Raw genomic sequence first — 21513 nt, forward strand, 5'->3', positions numbered from 1 at the left:
AATTTTTACATACTTGGGATTTTAAGATTTGTAATATTATTTTAAATTTTAAATTTTTTATTATGACTGATGATTTAAGACAATATAATATATATACTTCTTTTTTCATTTTATGTTGTATTACTTTTTATTAAAAAATTTCAAAGAAAATTTGTTTTAATAATTGTTTAAATTTTGAATTACATATAATAAAATTTATTTATTTGCAACATTTTTAATAAAATATACGTGAGTAGAAATATCTAAAAAATGTATTTTATTTTATTTTTTACAAGCCAAGTATTATTATATACACACGAAGAATTTAACTATGATTAGAGCTATTGGTTGTACGAGTATATTGTACTTTCTTATCGCGGCTTTCCAAAAATTGTTTTTTAGGATCACAATTTGTACTCGTAGAGAATTTTCAGAATAATATGTTACTTTTTTTTCTAATTTTGAATATCTGCTTAAGGAGGAACCGCGCAACTATTATTTGTCCCGATATGCTAATATCTGGTGCTAGTTAAGTTATCATTTATTTGTTTTTATATAATATTATTTTCAACATGGACGTAGAATGTGTGTGGCAAGGGAAGGCCACATAATAGCCAAAATAATATAATGTTTCGACTTTCAGGTATACAATATAATATATTCTAAAAATGTGTCACAAAAAAAAAATGCTCTATAATTTTTATTTCCTTCTATCGCTTCTTTAATAAATACTAAATTTTGTTGGAAAACAATTTAAAATAATTTAAAAAATGTTCTATGTTTAATATTAATAAATAATATAGATATCTAATTAATCTAATTCATCCACAAAATGTTTGCAGTTTATTTAAATTATATAAACTAGTCATTTAGTGACATTTTTGACCAGCTTAATCTTTGTTTTAAGTGTCAAGTTTGATATAAATTGACTTCAGAAAGCTAAAAACATTTTTTGCTGATAAATAGTAAATTTACGTATGATAATATTCATATTTTATAAAGTTTTCATAAATTTTATCATATGCCTAATACCTAAATTAAAAAAAAAAAAACTTAAAACTATGGTATTAATTAATGAGGTTCTTAATTAGTGTTATTATTTTCAAAGAAAACATTGAATAAAAAGACATATTAGTTCATCAAACTAATTATTCTTTATATTATTATACATATAGGTACTAAAGTAATTTTTATCTAGGTATATGAATACATTTGTTATTAGTATTATATTACGTATGTTATAAGCACTCTACCACGATACACTTATGCTTTTCAAGTCTTATTTATGAAAAAGACAATTATTATGGAAAATGTACATTGAATACTATTATATTGTATTCTAAATAGTGGTTCAACGAGTATGACTTACAGGCGTTGAGAAAGTTCCAAGATATAGGTCTATTATATGGCTGTATGCAATAACTGCTGAATAATTAAGCCTGTATATTCCGGTAACCATTTATAACGCGAGAGACGTTGTAATTAATAACGTAGCTTAACTAGAATTTCTAACGAGGTTTAGAATCATAAATCTCTTACAGAATTTAGGTTTGTGAAAATGTGTCATACATTTTTTCATCATTTTGTTTTTACTATTTTTAAGGCAACAGAATTAATAACAATTTTATTATTTTGTATGCGCATGTATAGTTTATACATTACTATACAAGTAAAGAATATAATTGCTTATGTAAATTATTAAATTAATTTAGTTATAACTATGAAATGTAATATAGTGATATCAGATTTAAGGTTTCTAGAGATCGCAATTGTTGTACATTTTGTTATGTCAATTAATGGTAACGATTCACCGTTTAAAAAATTAATTCTATTTTCATAAAATTAATTATCATCAATCATTAGTTTTTAGTAATATTCATAAAAGTTAAATAGTATGCTTCGAGTAATAAATATAAAATATTCAAATGCTAACTTAATGTAATATAGAAAATTAATTTATCATAATAAAATGTTAATATCGAGTAAAGTAGAGTATCTATTAGTTGCTAGTAATGTATTTAAGATTAGACCTTAAGTATAAAAATGTGTATAATTTATCATAAATTATCATTTATCTATATCGATTTGTGAGTATTTCAGTGTGTTCCTTAAAAATAACTCAATTATATTTCTACTGGAATAGGAGCCGGTTGTGTGAATAGATAGCATGAGTATTGAGTATATGTAAACTGTTAGTGGCACATACCATTATACCACATGTATACACAATGGATCACGTTGAAAATGCGTTTGTCATCATGTAGTATATGTGTATTGTGTACTATTATATTAAAATTGTATTCGAAATTTTGGAGTCGAGAATATTTTATTTGGTGTAAATAATATATCGTCATAATAACTTATTTTCAAACGTCAAAAATAAGTATGCTTATACACACATCCCCTCTATATACGCATAATAATAAAAATAATAGTAATTTGTGAATTTGGTGTGACCCAGTGAGGCAAGTCCTTTAATGGTTGATGAGGGTGGACACGAACGAACGATGACGACATCGAGTTTTTTTTTGTCTATATTTATATATATATACATGCGATGCATATAGACATTTTGCGCCTCCCACAAAACAAAATTAAATCATGACATAAAAAAAGTTCAGTAACTTACAAAAAAAAATAAAAAAATATTAATTAACTGACTACCATTGAAAAAATCTACAGTATCGATCAAAAGTTGTTTAAAAAATATAAATAAATATATTGCGACCTTATGTGGATCCATATTGCGCGCAGAGCAAAATTTGAAAGAGGGTCCCATGTTGCCATTGGAGGACATTTTTCAAGGGTGGAAATTTTAATGGTCCTCGCATGTTAATATATATGTTTTTTAATTATTTCTAGTTAAAAAATATAATGAAACAACTAAAATGAATAGAAAATATTGAAACAATTTAAAACACTTTATTCTGTATCTACGAAATTAATATTTTTCGATGTACTACCTTTTTCTACTCAAAGTCACAAAATATTATTTACTATGTAACCGTGAAAATTGCAGTTGTGGTAATAAATTATAATTGTGTAATCTTGAAAAATTAAAAAAAAAAAAAAAAAAAATTTATAGTACGTGTATAAACTAAAACAAAATTGAAAATTTATTAGTGATAATTACAGATTATTAGGATCTATTCAGGTATTACTCCTTGGCGTTACTGTTTTTGTATTTCTTATAAACCCATAATAAAATAGAGTAAAACATGTTGTATAGTTTTAAAATAGTAGTACGTTATTATCCGAACTGAGAGGATGGAAATTAGCGAATGACTTATTTCTGAAGAGTTTTTTTTTTTGACATTAGAAAGTAATTTCCACTAGAAAATTAGAAGATCACCGGAACGCTATAAAAATCTTAGATTTCCACTCCAATCGTATTTAAGAAGTTTAAAAGAATTATCTGTTTTTGTTGGAATTTTTATTCGTGTTGCGCGTTGTACGTTAATTCTTGATTAGAACGTGAATGAATAAATGGTTACATAGCCACGCATAGGTACGTACATTGACAGTGTTGTAAGTTCGCGTTCACGTCAAGTGCTTACAAAACGAGTCAATTTTTTTCTTTTGAACTGGCGCAGGTGGGTCAGTCTCGTGCAACCGTATCGCCCCAAACGGGTACAAAAACCTCATTGAATATGGCACCGCGGATTTGAAGTTGCGTGCACGCACAGCTGCACGTGGCGGTCTTCCGCCACTTTAACACGTCCCGCTGCCGGACCCCGGACACCGTCGCAGTCGCTACGCACCCTCTCTAGCCCCCCCCCCCCCCCAGACAAAAAAAAAAATTTTACTCCCTTACACTCGCATTGCGCGACGACGATACCTGTACTGCACCCCGCTGCAGGTCGGGCAGGAGAAAACCGAAAAAGCGTAACACGGAACTCACCTCCCATATGCTCGGTGACGTTGGAAAAGTCCTGCGGCCTGTTGACGCCGCAACACTCGTGGTCGCGCTGCAGGTCGTCCCAGATGGCGGTGAACCGCCTGTCGGGCCCGTAGTCCGCGACCAACCGGTCCCGGAGCGCCGGTTTCAGCCGGGCCACCATCTTGTCGTAACCGTATACCCAGTAGACGCCCAGCACGGCGTCGCCGACCAGCAGGCCGAGCAGCAGCAGCCAGTAGACGTTGAGCAGCCGCTCGCTGAGCGACCGGGCGCCCAGGAAGCCGACGATCTGCAGCACGGTGCACTGGACGAAGAGCGCGGCGTACACGTACAGCAGGCTGGGATGGCACAGATCCAGGCCGGGCACCAGGTGCCGCCGTTGGTCGGCCACCACCAGCTGGTAGGCGATCACCACGAAGCACACGACGCACACCATGAGCACGGTGTTGCACGTGTATATCCAGATACGGTAGTAGCGCATTGCCCGGTGTGCCGGTGAATGAGATACCGTCATCCGAACGGTAAAGCACTCGAATACGTCAGCGGCCAATAAGTGGTGCTGGATCAGCATAACGGGCATCATGGGGGTAACTTCATCCGCTCCACGTCGAAATAACCGCCGCCGCCGCTGCAACCCACAAAACAATACGACACTGTCGTTATTCGGCACGCATGTGAAAATGTAACGTCTCGAGGTATGACGCGCGCTGGGTTTTTGGGAAGGGCGTGCTGCGGTCGGCGCTGGCTGGGTGGCTGACGGTGGGTAGTGGTGGTCGCGCGGGAAACCCGACTTGGTTGAGACGGGGAGGGACGCTACGCTGCGGGTCGGAGATAAGTCGGGCCGGGCGACAAAGTTGTAACCTAACCTTCGGCCACGATCGTGCGCTATCATTTACGAAACCTATTAACTGTGTGTCGGACTTACCAGCTATATCATTGTATTTAATAACAGACCGATTCGCTCGTTCGTATTAAAATTACCAGATTTAAATTGATTATTCAGATCGTTATACGCGTGTACGTCACGTCCCCCGGACGGCCTCATCTTAGCCACAAGCCTAGGGATTTTTGTATTTTCGTTTTCTCAGATTTACACGACTATTCAGTGCTATATACACGATAACTCGTCTCATTCGTCTGTTTACGTTGTATTGTATCGTATACATAGGCGCAACTAGACCAATACTTTTGAGGGTGCACAAATAGTGAAGAGCTCACAGAGCCGTGGGGGCAAAGCCCCCACACCCCCACATTATTACTCCCATTACCGTTCACATTACACAAATAAAAAAAGTAATAGCTATAATATAAATATAGTATAATATCATTATAATTGTTGTTCCACGAATTACGAATAACTTCGTTTACGAGACCGTATAAAAACGTTATAAGTCAAAACTTATTGTTTATTAGTACATTATAAAATAAGACTATATATAGTGTCGGTATAAAATATATATGTATACACTATACATTATGTATAGCAGGGAACATAATAGCAAATAGGAAACTATTTTTCTCAATAATATACATTATGATACCTACAATAATTTTTAGAAAATTCCAAACTTGGGGGTGCACAAGTCCCCTGTGCACCCCCCTAGTTGCGCCAATGATCGTATACCACGATGTAGAATATTCATATATCTGACTCATCAGCCGTCACACGGTCCGCTGAGCATATTTAATACTTCGCAACGACGTTGCAATACCTATTCACCGTTTAGTAGCATGAGTTTGAAAAGGCACAACCTGCCTCCGAAAACAAATTCCCGTCTGTCGTCTCGGCACTGTACAGCATTATACGTTAATGTTGATATTACGAAACTGGAGTTTTTCTGAACAAACCGAGCATTTTTTAAATTTAACGAACTCGAACTGAATCGAATATGCAGTTTTATATTTGAACAGAACTATTCATATTTCATATTGAACGTTGATGAACGCTTAAAAATCATCGAGTATTTTAGTAATATTTAGTTATCAATATAAAAAATAAATTAATTATAAATTTACACTATTAGTTGTTTAGGCATTTTATTTGGTTTGAATATTTGCACATACACCGCAACACATTGCTTTTTATTAATACATTGTATAGATAATAACAAATTTAATATAAAAATTGAAATACTTAATAGTAGAACAAAAAGAATTGTAATCAATTTGAAAACTGTATTTCATGTATAGAAATGTATTGTTAATATGAATATTTGGTAAAAATATCAAGTTTTTATAGTTGGATATTCATTTTTTAGTTGTGTACTAAAAAAAAATTATTTTGTCAAAAACTGGGTTTGCATAGATATTCCAGTTTTCTCCAATTTGTTTAATTGTTTTTCTCGATTATATTTAAAAGTATTATAAATTATTTATTGTTTATTCTCAAAATATCAACTACAGATTCTATTTGCTTCAAGTAACCATGTTCGAAATAGAAGTTCGAACATTTTTTCTATTATATAGTGATAAATAAAATTTACTTAACAAATTTTAATTTGATATCGCTCAAAAAATTTATCAAAAAAAAAAAAAAAAACGAAAATATAATATACTAGGTGACCTCCAAACAATATGTGATGTATTCATGTTTTTTTCGGTGCTTAGTTAGTTGCATGGGGATGATTTTTATCCAATTATTAATATTTTAAATTTAATATAACCATTCTTTATGGTAGATAGATTCTCTGAAATATCCTTAGTAGTAAATTATTATTTTGAGGATACTGCCACTGTCGTCAATTATTGGTAGTCCCTGTGTCGATTAGTAGTTTTTTGTCTTACACTGAAGATTCATTCACGAACTCTATAATGTATTAATTAGAAGTATGTTTCAATTATTGTAACTGTTTATGAGTGAATTTTTGGCTTGCATAAATATTTAAAATGAATAATTTTAATTGCTTACTAATTTTTTATTCGTAAACTTATAGAGCAAAATGAATTTTGAGATATTCTAAAATGAGAATTTTTTCGTATTTTATAGTGCTGATCATTTTCTTAATTGGTTACATAGGTTGATATTTATTTTTAATGTTTTTGTTTTTGTTTCTTCGTCAACTAAGAACGCTTAACACAAATAATATTTTAAAAAAGTTGGTATTTAATAAATATTTTGTTATTTTGGATAATTTTATTGATGAGATAATTATTTTTAACTTGAATCAATTCAAAAAACGTAGTTCCATTTTAAAGTAAATATGAATTATGATGGCAAGAAATTAAATTTATGTAAATGTTTTTACACAGAATTAAAAAAAAAATATAAAAATACATTGAACTGTTTTTATGGTATGATATATTTGATAGATTTTAAGTAGAAATTTCGGTTAATATTATCAAGTTTAGACTTGAAATGTATTGAATTACGTTTGATATTCTTCAAAGAATATAATATATCTAATACACATTACGTTATGAAATATTAATAGAAAAAAAAATAATTGAAAAAAGATTCTCGATGTATAAATATGTCTATCGTTACAATAATATTGTAGTATATTTAAACTTGAGACAACATTTAAAGTTTTTAATACTAAATTTAAAATTATGAATTGTATCAATATGTATGAAACTAATATTTTTAAATTTATTTAATATCATTGTTAAATTTTTGCTCTATACAGAATTTTAGAACTTGGTGCAGAGAAGTGCGAAAATACTATTTATGTAATATTATTATTGGTTTTACAAGAATTATTTTACAACGTCATCTAAATATTCTAAATCAGTCTATTAGTCTATTCTGTAAATTAATGTAAATGTATACTTAAAATATTTACATTTTATTATTTTTTTCTATATTTTACCATTTTTTAATATATTATTTAAAATTTAATTAAGTGTATTATATTGATAATATTATTAGTTAGTAAATTCAAAAATAATCCCTACTGTTTTTATAATTAAAAACATTTTTTTTTTTTTTAAATTGTAATGATTGAATCTATAATTTAGTCTTAAAAAGCACTTAAATTTAAATTTAAAACAGTATAATTTTATCAATTTATTTATGTTCTTTAGTTATTAATCTATCGAGTGTTAAGACATTATTTTAATATCATTAATTTAATTTGTTTTACTAAAAATTATAATGCTAATGCATAATGGAACGATTAATTAATCCTAAAACCAATTGAGTTAAGCATCACAATGTTGATAAAATATAATCCCTTCCTGTATAAGAATATTCAGAAATCTTTATTCGTCGATAAACATAATGGTTCTACTATTTAAATTATTTACGAGTCATTAAATATTTCTCTTTAAAGTTTAAATTACAAATTATGATTTGTATCATTTTTTTTAAAAATCACATTGTGATGTTTACGGGTTTGTCTTAAACGTATTTATCATTATGATTCAAGATTAAAATAACACATTACCTTATTTTATAGTTAATTAGTATTGTATACTAATTATTTACTGTGCACATAAGTTAATAAACATTGCTATTTTTTGCATTATGAAATTTAATGTTAAATTTATTTTAAACATTTTAATATTTAGTTATTAAGATTTTATTTAATATTTATATAAATTTGTGTGGACTAGTAATTAATATCTTAATTAGTCATTGGTTAAACAAAAATATATTTTAATTAAAATTAACAAAAACAACAATATTACTTTTAACGTTTTATCAAAATGTTAATGTTTTAGATTAATTTGATGAAATTATAAAGTAGATTACTATCGTAATTAAACGCACAAAACAACTTTGTAAGCTACATTGAACATTTTCTTGGCTCATCGCCTAAATGCCTAATATTCATAAATATTGAAATGCCTTATAAATGTCAAAACAGAAGTACTAAGTTTGTTTTAAGCGTACAATTTTGGAACATCATTTTTTACTTTTAAGAAAATATCAAACTATATTGCAAGTTTTGGCAACTTGAACTTAATGTTTATTAATAATTTAATTAATAATGTTAACAAGAATACATTAAAACGTCATTGTTAAATTATACTTTTATAGTTATTGTAGGAAAACTTTTGAAATGGGTACATTTTGATTATTAAAGAAACTTGTTAAACAGATTGAGTTTTTTAAATTGGTTAGATTTCACGTAAAAAATGATCTGCATAGCAGAGCTGTCGCATGAAGATTATTCGCCAATCGTTTCCTTCGTAATTTTCCTGTGCCCGCTGTTTGACGTGAATGTCAAATAAAATCTCACATAAAGAAAAGCCATCCAATAGAATGGTGGTTAAAAAAATGTGTTGAATAATTTTTTTTAAATTTAAATTTGATTTTGATGTTTTTGAGAGTTTATTTTTTTGTTTTTGCTCACAACTGTTTTGAAATTATTTATTAAAAAAAAAAAAAAATAAAAAAATATTTTAAAATTAAAGTCTTCTGAATACCTTTTCAATAGAAAGTACATATTTTTAAACATCAAATGAGGTTATTGAAAAATTTCTTAAAATGTGTGTATGCTTAACCTTCGTACTATAAATCTAAACTTTAAATATACCTTTATGTTTAATATTTGTTTACAATTCAGGGACTATTACATAATCCATTTAAAAGAGTTTTTATTTCGTTTGATACTTTGACGATTATGAATTGTGTAAAGATTTTACTTATTAATTTATCCTAATTTATTACACCAATATTAAATTATTGGATAGAAGAAAATTGTTAACATTGATTAGTAGATAGTTATCAAAGAACACGTTATAGTATAATTATAGAATAAATTAATAGTTTGATTATGTATTGAATTAAAATTAAGATAACTGTAACTCATAATATTTAATATTACTTATTGAGGTTGAATAAAATACTAAATGTTTGCAAATTATTACGAAATAGTTTAAGACGTGGTTATGTGCTTACTTATATATAATATAACATTTTCTTATTGTTTCGATATTGACGAGAGACAGATTAAATATAATTGGTGATATTTTTATTGGTACTTATCCACGGTATGGTTGCTTTATAATAGAGTTTATGGACAAATTAAATTCAAAAAATGAATTAAAAAGCACATGAAAAATATTTGTAGTTTAATTGTCTATACTGCTTTATAAAATTATATTATTATTAAACGTACTTAATAAAATTATGTTGTTAATCATGTCCAGTGTATACCTAAATGTTATAGTGATGACAATTTGTTAGTTTTTTTATTTAATACATGTTATACATTATATTTCAGTTTCATATTATTTAATGTAATTAATAATATATTGACTGTAATCTTAAAAAGGTTTAATACTAAAATTATTTTAAGTTTGTAATTATCTAATAATACTTAAGCTACAATAAATTATAGACATTATAGTAATATCTGTCTTCCAAAATTCATATTTAACATCAAATACAGAAAATGACATTCTAAAATCATCATTATTTTTTTATTCCACTATTAATATTTAGGTTTTGCACTGTTAAAAATTGATTGATGGATACATTAATACATTTTTTAGCATAATAATCTTAGTCTTTTTAGTGAGTAATGACTTTTTAAAATATGATTTGTCAGTATATTGAATTTTTTTTTAAGTTGCATTAATAGTTATGTTATTAATTTATAAAAGACTATTTTCAATTAAAATACGCATGAAATATTAGAATATATCAACATTATATGAATAACGTTATGCAGAAAGCAACCATCCCACAATCTAATGAAAAACGAGGTTTTAGTAGAACCAGATAGAGAATTTCAATTTACGTATTCTGCAAAATACAACCAAACCAACATTGAAGTGTAACGCTATCTATCAATATTTCAAAAACTAACTGAATGATTATATCGATAAAAATTAATGCATAATACATCCATGACGCGTGGTTTTGTAATGGAGGTATGACTGATAATAATACTAATATAATATCAATCCAAGTGGCTTGGTCGTTTTCTGTAAAAACTGATAATCATTATTTTATTATCAATGGATTGTTTTAAATATTAAAATTTTAATATTTTATTCTTTATTATGACGATTTTATTCGTTATTTGTTATTCTAATAATTTATAAGTAAGATTTCAAGTGTATTATTATATCTTGTTACTCACATACCATGGAAGTAAACAGAACTAAAAGGGCCAGTCGAATGGTAAAGTTAGTTCAAAATATAGCAACAACAGATATTGAAACAAATAACTCAAAGACTGAGATAAACGTTACTATTTAAGTTTAAGAAATCGATTGCATCAATAGAACCAACTCCTCCACATCCATCATTATCTCAAGGCCCGATCAAATGGGACGAATTTTCCGAAATTATGCAAAACACAACCTACCTTAATATATCCCTTAAAAATAAGGATGATATAGAAAGCGCTGCTCAAAATCTTGTAACGTCAATTCAATCTGCTATATTTAAATCCTCACACCCAAAAACACCATTTACTCTAAAAAGAACAGAACCCCCACCTGTTCACTTTCAAGGTACTCAAATACCATCATCTTCAAATGTCAAATATCTTGGAATTATCATTGATAAAAGATTAACCTGGGGCCTACACCTTAAACAAAAAAGAAAAACACTCAACAGCCGCCTTCACCTACTTCGTCCGATCTTAAAGTCAAAACTACCAGTGCACACCAAACTTATAATGTACAAATCTCTCTTGCGTCCAATATGGGCATATGCAATCCAAATTTGGGGCTGTGCTAAGCCGTCCCAAATTCGCACAATACAAGCATTCCAGTCCATTACCCTCCGTATAACAACGTCTGCTCCTTGGTTTGTTTCCAACTCTTCTCTACACTCTGACCTAAAAATTGAGTCAGTTGACCAACTAGCCACCAAATACTACAGATCCTTCTACTTCAACTACCTTCCCATACTAACCCATTAATATCGCAAATCTCATCTACCCAACCCATAAACCCCACCCACAGACTCAAAAGAAAATATTGCAGAGATTTGTTAATCTAAAATAAACGCACGTTGGGTTCCAGCACTGGTTGGCCTCCCTCTTCAAATTATTCAAGTTAAATATTGTACATAAATTATCCAATTTACTTATTGTGATGTAAACACAGATTGTAAATATCTTTTTCTAAATAAAAAAAAAAAAAAAAGTTTAAGAAATTATGTTTGATGAATAAAATTGTTAACTACCAAAGTGAGTCACATAAGTGTATTTTATTAAAGATTAAAAAATATGTTATAGCATGCATTGAAAACAACCAACCATACCACATTTTTACATTAATCATAAAACAACCAACCGACATAAAGCAACCATACCACATTTTTACATTTATCATAAGACAACCAACCACAAATATTAAAATAATAGTGAGTATTGATTGTATTAGGAATATATTAGTAAGTCATTAAAATAATAAATACATTCAATTAATAAGATATTTTGGTTTTAAATCATATGAGCTGTAAACAAATTTAAAAAAGATGTTATTCTAAAACATCAATTATATCCATATAGAACATTAGTGGGATGGTTGCTTTCTGTATAACGCCATTCATATAGTGTTATTTTATAACTTAGTAGAAATTATGTCAGATACTGATATTTTTATATCCTTAATTTCGTTTAAATTAATTGATAAAATTTCTGTATATTTTTCAATGGTAGCTCAATATGGTTTATTTTAGGTAGTATCAAGTGTCAATCTGAAATTATGTTGATTGATGCATTTGATATTTACGATAGTTTATAACATCCTATTTCTATAAACGTAGTGGATACATTGAAAAAATCATTTTTCTTGCGAAAAACTGATCTTTTTGAAGTTTTAACTAAATAGCATGTTTTCTTATAAAACATGGAGTAAATAATGATTTAAAATAAAAAATATTTGAGTGTATTATGACTTATAAGAGTTATAACATTTTTATGTTCGAACTTATTTCTATTATTTGATTATTATTAACTTGAGATATTGATGTATGTATATATTCTGTCAACTTTGCTCAAACTTTGTTTAATTACATTAAAATAATTAATTGCTAATTAATTAATTAATTAATTTTAATTGTTTCTATTAAAATCTAAAAACAAATGTCATTGAATCGAAAAATTATACTTTATTGTTTAAAATCTAACTGTATTAATTAAAGTTTGAAGAAATGTAATCGCATGTGATCTACCTATATACAAAAAAGGTAATAATTCGATAACAATATAATACATATTTGAATTGAAATTAAAAATAGTTCTTGTATGGATCAAAATTCAAAAGTTACTATTGAGTTTTAAAAATAATGAAGTCATTGACTCTTAACCAGTTTTTTTTGTGATGAGAATTGTAGGATATTCAGGACTTTTCAAATGTGTATAAGTCGAAGATTGGTATTCTATAATGACCAAGATTTGAAATCTGAATATATTATGGGCACAATCCTTTAGACGGACAGCTGTTAAAACTAAATATTAATATGTGTATCAATTATTCATAAAACAATGACTGTATGATTTAATATATTTTATGGATTCCAGCTTGACAACTAAACGAAATCGTAATTTTTTTCCTGTCGCAGTTTGTGTTTTTAAACCTAACAAAATATTTTGTAGTAAAATATTAATTCATAATTAATTTTCATGTGATTTAATTAAGCTACGATTATTCCATACAACTTTGTTTTTGGAATCATTTATTGGTTTAACATGTAAATTACGATATTATAATTTATTATATGCTCTCTGCAATAGTATGTTAGCGTCAATTTTGTGTATTTTATAAAACGGCGTTTTACTATATGCAATATTAGTACATTTGTGCATGCATTTATGGTGTATACGTAAACATATAACATGGTGGCCTCTTGCATATTCATTTTAGTATCTTTTGTGTATAATTACCTTTTCAATATATCCAGCTATTTAATTAATTCTAAACTTAATTAACTAAACTAAAATATAATGAATTTATTTAAACCTTCAATTTGATTTTAACTGAAATAATTTATTATTTATTACATTCTACAATAATATGTTAGTTAGTGTTTTCTTACACAGAAAATTTAATCGATCTATCAAAAAATATTTTGATATTTTTGGAGAAACAGAAGAAAATCATATATATTTCATGGTAATAAAATCATACTTAATTGTTGAAAACAGTTTTTATTTGTTCACATATCGTAAATAATAATACTATTTTATACTTAGTATGTATACATATCATTTAATATTTGAAAAGTTATTATCTATGCTTTAATTATTTATTGAAGGGGTGTTTATTATTTTATGGTGTATTTATAATTATTCAATAACATGATTATTAAAACGGTATTAACCATGGATTTTAATTATCCACTCGCTATTTTATACATATACTATTTTTCATTACTTTTACAATAATTTTATTTATTTTCTATATCGTTTATAATTTATCTAATATTTAATTGATTTCATCTAAATAAGATACTTATAATTTTTTTTTTTTTGTACACAAATTTAACGCTCCAAATATATCTCTGAATTATACGAAAATAGTACATTATTAAGTTATATACTAGTTGACAAATTTTAAGAAAAAAAGGTTTTATTATTATTCATTTTTCAATGTACAATAATATCTGATACTCAGATCAGTTCATATATTTTTAATAATTTTCTTATTTTGGAAAATTTATTATTTTACGTAATTTTTATTAATAAAAATTATAATTGTTTATAAAATTAAATATTTTAGGAAAATTATTATTATACTACATAAATTTATCTCTTTAAACAACTCATTACGCCTTTATAATGGAGGTACATCATTTGTTTCCTAATAAGTGTTTAAGATACAGCGGTAATAGTAAAAACAAAATAATAGTGATCGTTGAAAGAATTGTGTGTAAGATAATGAACTGTCCTAGAAAAATATGCGACCCAACTTGTGTACCTTATGAATTTGTTTAAAAATTTCCTATGACACTTTTATCGTGAGTTACCTTTACGAGAGTAATAATAATTAACAAATTCAAGTTACATGGGCTGTTAGTTGATACCTTTAATTTTCACGCAGAAATGTTTTGTTGTTGATTAATCAGAGTAGATCATAGTTTAACAGGGATTATAGTTAACGGAGTAAAATATATGGAGTTTAAACGACAGTTGAATACTATATGAACTGTCTGACAGAATACTACAATAAAACTTTTTTTATAGCCCAGTGTTATTTTTCTTCCATTTTTCTATCCGCCCGGGTCGTAATAAATCTATTATTTTTAACATCCTAAGACGTTATATTTACGGTTAAGCCTTTCGATTTTTATGAGTACTTGAATAGATTTATACATAGCTATATGGGCCATTATTGCATGATGTCGTCTTTTAAGTTAAAAAAAAAACGTAACATTTTGCCGCATAGCCTAGTATTGACAACACTACTTTAAATGCACTCATAAGGACGCGTGTGTTTGAATTTATTTAAAATTGAAATATTAAACCGCAAGTAATTAAATAATTTCACAATAGTTAACGATTGCATGACAAACAAGAATAAATAATAACATCTCATTAGTATACAAAGCCTTGGTTATCGTTTAGGAATGGATAATGATGGTATAGAAAAATAAATTCACATATAAGGAATAGTTTAAAAAGCAAAGAAACGGCGATGGATATAAAAAAAAAACTACATAGAGGGGAATCACGCAAGCTTAATATTTATGAAAATATAAATAATTCACATTAGCATCAATAGTGGTCTATTTTTTTCTTTGTCCCATAATGGTTGGATGAGCTTTACGATTACGTGTTGGTTGATTTAATAGTTTAATAGACTGTAAATCGCATGCAAATTTTACGTGAACATTTCAAGTGTCCCTTTTATAATATGTGTTCGTTTCGTGAACTGGAAGTTATAGAGCTGTATATGTAAAAGTGTGTTTACGTATACAAGATTACTCTACTCACTATCGATGCATCATTTTGTTGTTTCATTACTATATTATATGATATGGTTTTAGAATTGTCAGTAGGTATATTCTAAGTATCTCCAAATATCCTCATTTTCACAATACTAATTTACGTAAAAACTCTTTTAACATAATGTTTGTTTTCTAACTAATTATTATTACTATAGATTTTGGTATTTAATTGTGTAAAAATATTTGTGTAATGAGTATTATCATGTTTTAAGGTATATAATATACATGGTTATGTATATCATTTATAGCTTTACTTGATTTAAAAGCTTTACCAATGTATTCCAGTCACGAAATATTGCATGAATAACAATTTTATTATCATTTATTTAATTATTTAATTTTAATTTTTAATAAAATTTAAAAAAATAAAAGTTTAAGTTCCATTTGTGTTCTTAATGTTATAACTTTTTAAATTTTCCATCTACATACGTAGTAACTCATTGGTATTTGGTTATATTTTTTATCTGCTGTAAAATGTATATCAGTTCCTGAACTGTATAAATGTACTTATGACTGACTATTCACATGTTTGGCTTATAGAAAATTCTACAATACTGTTATCCGTAGGTTATATCATAATTTTTATAAAATTATTATAAAAAAAGTTTGTGTTTGGTTACTACGAGTATTGATAGTAAATTATTGTCTATTATTGTAATTGAAAAATAAAAAATAAACTATTACCTACTTAACAAGATTTTTAGTTTAAAAATAATAATTGTATTTTAAATTTTCTTTATGAAATTTAATTTGTAGTAGAAATTTTTAATATGAAAATTAAAAGTTGAAATTTTGTCATTAAAAGATGTCACAAGATATAATATTTTTTAAGCTTTCAGCAATTTGTTAAATAAATAAACATTTCAAAAAAGACTATAAGGCATAGTTATATATTATAGAAGAACGTATATGAACGGTATTTTTGTCCAATAGTATATAACTGTTTCATAAATTTTTATATTTTTTATTTTATTTTTTAAGCATAAATTAAAAGGTTATTAACTAACATTAGGGTTTGAATAATAATAAAAAAAAAATTAATATTTTATTTATAGTATATATTATATTATGAATTCTTTTAATATTCACATAAGAGATTATTTTATTTATATCTAAATATTTCAATTACTTCCTATAAATTGTTTAAAAATGTGATATTAATTTCTGTCCTCGGTGAAAGTTAAAATTTAACAGTGGATAATAATGTGTATAAATGTGATTTTTATATTTCATGTTGGACAATTATGTTCCACATGAGATTCTCGTGTGGCCAATTCTAGTTTAGAGTCTATTTAGTACGACTTCTTATTTACGGTTTAAACTATACTGTATTTTGGCTAGAGTTCAACGAATTGTTTTATTTCCCTTAATTTGTTTTCTGTAACATTGTTTCAATCAGTGTTCTATTAGTTGATTATTTATCTACATTTCTATGTATTTCAACTATAGTGGTGAAAAATGTAGTGTTTCATTGTTGGTATTGTTTCTTGTGTTTTAGGCTGATAATATGCCTGATAGATTGTTTCTTTTTATGTTACAATGCTCCGGATTTGATGTAAAAAATATATCTTTATTAAACTGGTAAATAAGGTAACTATAATATTTGAATTTGAAGGATTTATCAATATATTGGTTTTAGAATTGGATATGTTCTAAGTGCGTGTCAGAGCAAATTTCGATTTTTGTTTTTCCTATCTTAAGGACTACTTGAACTCTTTTAAGAAAAACTATAAGTATTCCACTAGATAAATGCTGCCTACCATCATCATGGATGGTCATAGTCTAGTTTTGATTTTAGTCTTAAAGAAACATCAATAAAATGGGCACTGGGATAAGAAGTATGTATCGGTATATTAAATATATTTTTTATTGACTAAAGTTCAGGTGTTTTCTTTTTCGAGTGTTTATAGATAGGCTAGTATTAATTTTATGATTTAGTTTTGTCCAAGGAAGTATTGTGTTAGCTTCACGTTGAAGCATTATATTGTGAATAATAATAATGTTAGACATTTTTTTTTTTCATTAGCCTAATAGTTTTTTTTCACTTTTAAGTTAAATTTATATATAGTTGAAAAACAGTCCTTATTTACAAAAAGGATATCTAGTTGAATTATCTGGCATTGAAAAAATTATTTGTATACTGAAAATTTTAATTGTTAACCATAAAATTTCCAAAACGCGCAATAACATCAGTGTGAATACATCAAATTACTTTTCATATCAAATAAATACTTATTGTATAGACACTATTTTTATTCATCTCAAGTTAATTTTATTACGTATTACTAATGCTTTTATCGTTTTATGATACTCAATAATTAATTATACTAAAATAAATTATATTTACATGTTTTATATGTTTTTTATGCGTATTTCTACTAACTCATAAACAGTATTACTGTAATAAATTGGTAAATATATTTATGTATAATTTATTCGTGTATTTATTCACTTACCAAGTTATTTATTTAAAAATTGAAAAATTAGACATTTATTTATTAGTATTTTAAAAATATTTAGCATTTTGGTTTATTAAAATAAAATAATTTAGTAGTATAGTTCACTTCATTAAGTTTTATTTGTTTATTTGTTTTATGTTTGGTTTGTTATTTAAAACAAGGTCATATGTTTACCAAATGGTGTGTAGAAAGTGGTTAAGCAACCGTTATCGTCATTCAACACAACTACCCAAAATCTATGTTCTGTATTTAATTTAATCAAAACATTGATTTCATGAAAATGTAATTTGTTATTTTAAACAATATACCCACATAGTACATATTATTGATTAATGAAAAATATTATTTTTTGTCCTCAGGTTTGAATTTTAGTACAAAGTTTCTTGTAAACAGTTTATTCTGAAACTAATTTTTTAATTGTTAAATATTTTTTTTGATATGTACATGTTCTATGGCTGGGGGTCATTCTGTTAATTTGTGCGACACCGAGAATGTTATCATGACGTCATGAGCGTTTTATGTAATGTGTGTGCGTGTGTGTGTGTGTGTCGACTAGTGGTGATCGGTTACCGGAAATAAGCGATATACGAACGTTATCGGAATCGCGATGGCGTGTGATCTAGTAGTAACAATATGTATAGCCCGTTATATAATAATTGTATTGATAATAAAAATAATTTTGTTGATTCTTATGTCAACTGTATTCAGTAGAAACAAGACATATGCATTTACCGATGTATCTGCATGTAGTGTAGTTACTCTTTTTTTCATAGAAGTTGAGGTTATATTTAGACAAGATTAAGATATTTAAATAAAAAAGAAAGATTTTTGTTATTTTTTTGTAATTAAAATATATTATTGATACGTAAATTGTTTTATATTTTATGTGAATGACATTCTTAAAACATTTACATTGATTGAAAATATTGCTTTATACCATGAGCCTGTTCACACCGTTCTATTATGGTGAAGCTATTATATTAACTTAAAATTAACAATATCAATAAATTATATAAATAAATGCGATAATAATAATTGTATATAAAAATATAATACATTTTATGCATCTGGCTATAATTAAATAAAACTTATATAATACTTAGTAAAATAAATTACTTTATAACAATACCAAAATATATCATGAAATATACTTAGAATTGTATACTGTATTTGCTAAAATCGTTATTTTTAAATTTACTCAGAATAATAAACACTTTAGTGCTTAGTGGGCATTAGGTATAGTTAATAAATTAAATATAGATTATAGTAATATAGACAGTCCTTATTATTACTAGAGACAGGGTGTATAATAATATTGTTTAAAAACAAATAAGGGTTTTAAAGTATAAACAAAAATAAATCAAATAAAGAAAACTGATTGGTATTATAAATTATGCGTTTCGTTAACTATATTTCGTATTAGTAGTAAAGTGGAAAAAAAATGTATTTTTTAAGTTTTTTTACTTACTGCAGTAAGTTAGCATTATAATATGTTAGCATACGGTTCATTCTTCGTAAAAAGATAATAATTACATTTACATGCTAAAACATAGTTTTGCTGGTGCACGAATCTTAATGAGAAAGTTAGAATATTTAAGTAGATTTAAGATAGTATTTTCGGGACGTTCAATCTTCGAATTTAGCAAACTATAAAGCCAACATAAATCTTTAAATTGTATTTTGAATTCTGAAGTTTCCATATTAAATTTAATATTACTAATGATTTCAACTCATTGTTTGTTTTAAAGGTTATTACGATTCGTAAAAAAATATTTTAAAGTCCTTCCAATTTTATCATAAGGTAATTTTGATAATTGAATTCCAGATTGTCGATCCATATTCTAAAATAGATTGGATAAGTGAATAATGTAAGACACGTATAAACATATGGGCCGTGAAGTTTCTAGTAATTCCAGCGTAAAATCCCTAATACTCGTTATTATACATGTTAAGTAAATTTGAAGTCACTAGAAAAAGTTTTTCGTATGCAATGATTTATCATTGAGTTTAAATTTAACACATACATTCCAATGATTTACTCAATGACAATAGATACGCACTTGACACTTACTGCATAACATAGCAGTTGCCTCCCTTTATATTTTTATTTTATAACTGTCATTTTTTAAAATTTATTTATAAAAATACTGCTAAATATTATTATTAAAATTGTCTATATTTATTTTGTATCATAATTTATAACTTGTAAGAATATACTTTTTAATGTCTACGAATTAATAAACATTGCAAAAAACATTAGGTGTAAAACGTTGTTCATTGATATATTCCATTAAATTCCATTAATGACTTGTTTCTCCAAAGAAATATTGTTTATATATAAAGCTTTGAGTAATGTTTGGGCGTTGACAATGTCACTCACATCCTAGTTTCATCTGCGGTATCCATAATTTGTTCTACTACCTAAGTGTCAAAATTATAATTACACAAATGCACATGAAATCAGCTCATGAGTAAACCACTTTAAATCTAGGTTAATGAATTTAGTTAATATAATGTTGTTAATTGTATGTAATTAGTAATTATCAAAGCAGTTTGAATTTTGTGTAGTAGGCCTTAATATTAGAGTGAAGTGACCTATTACCAAACGTAAATCCAAAAATATCAAGACTTTTTTTTATTGTGTTTTACCATATTTTAATTATACGGATAATGAGAATTTTTCAATGTAATATTTTGTATACTCATTGCTTCTTAAAAATTAAAATGTCGTACAAGAATAGGTTTACGTTTTAAATGTTAGTATTATAACCTTTACGTTGGACAATAAAAAAATTCCCTATATTATTAAAGGTTGCTATACGAAATTGAAATTGTTGAACACAAATTTGCTATGTTATATGTCTGTAAGACGTGACAACATATGTTGGTGTGGCATCTTCTTAATAATGGTAATATATTTTACGCATGCTGACATGTGCTATTTGAAAATAATTTTGATCATATGGATAACTTAGTAAATTAACACTACCTACCGTATATTGGATATATAATAAATACATTTCCCATGTTATTTGTTTTCTCTTGAATTTAAAATGGAAGGAAATTAATCTAATCACTAGGGCTCGGATGTTTATGCATTTAAAACTAGTGTAATATGCATGAATTTATGGCTTATGCACTAAAAAATTACGAAATATGGAATCAAAATATGCGCTAAAAATTATAAAATATGCATTTTTAACCATTAAAAATGTCAAAATATTCACAAAAAATTTTATTATTTATTTTAATACAATTTTAAATATATTTTTTAAATTTACATAGCGTTTTATTTACTTTAATTTACATTATTATTTATA

General features: G+C 26.8%; 2 protein-coding genes across 3 annotated transcripts in view; one reads left to right on the forward strand and one right to left on the reverse strand.

Moving 5' to 3' along the window:
- LOC112598229 (pseudouridine-metabolizing bifunctional protein C1861.05) overlaps positions 1 to 21513 on the forward strand; it is a 132625-nt gene that overhangs the window by 8846 nt on the left and 102266 nt on the right. The gene's annotated exons all lie outside the window — the stretch shown is intronic.
- The window catches only part of LOC112598230, a 70321-nt gene that overhangs the window by 4033 nt on the left and 44775 nt on the right, over positions 1 to 21513 (reverse strand). Inside the window, exon 2 of the mRNA XM_025344634.1 lies at positions 3881 to 4505. Within this exon, the coding sequence (XP_025200419.1) occupies positions 3881 to 4460 (580 nt within the window). The 5' untranslated portion in view covers positions 4461 to 4505. The remainder of the gene's footprint in view (positions 1 to 3880; positions 4506 to 21513) is intronic.

The sequence above is a fragment of the Melanaphis sacchari genome, unplaced genomic scaffold, assembly GCF_002803265.2.
Source record: "Melanaphis sacchari strain LSU unplaced genomic scaffold, SCAv2.0 Contig45_pilon_pilon, whole genome shotgun sequence".
Classification (NCBI taxonomy): Eukaryota; Metazoa; Arthropoda; class Insecta; order Hemiptera; family Aphididae; genus Melanaphis; species Melanaphis sacchari.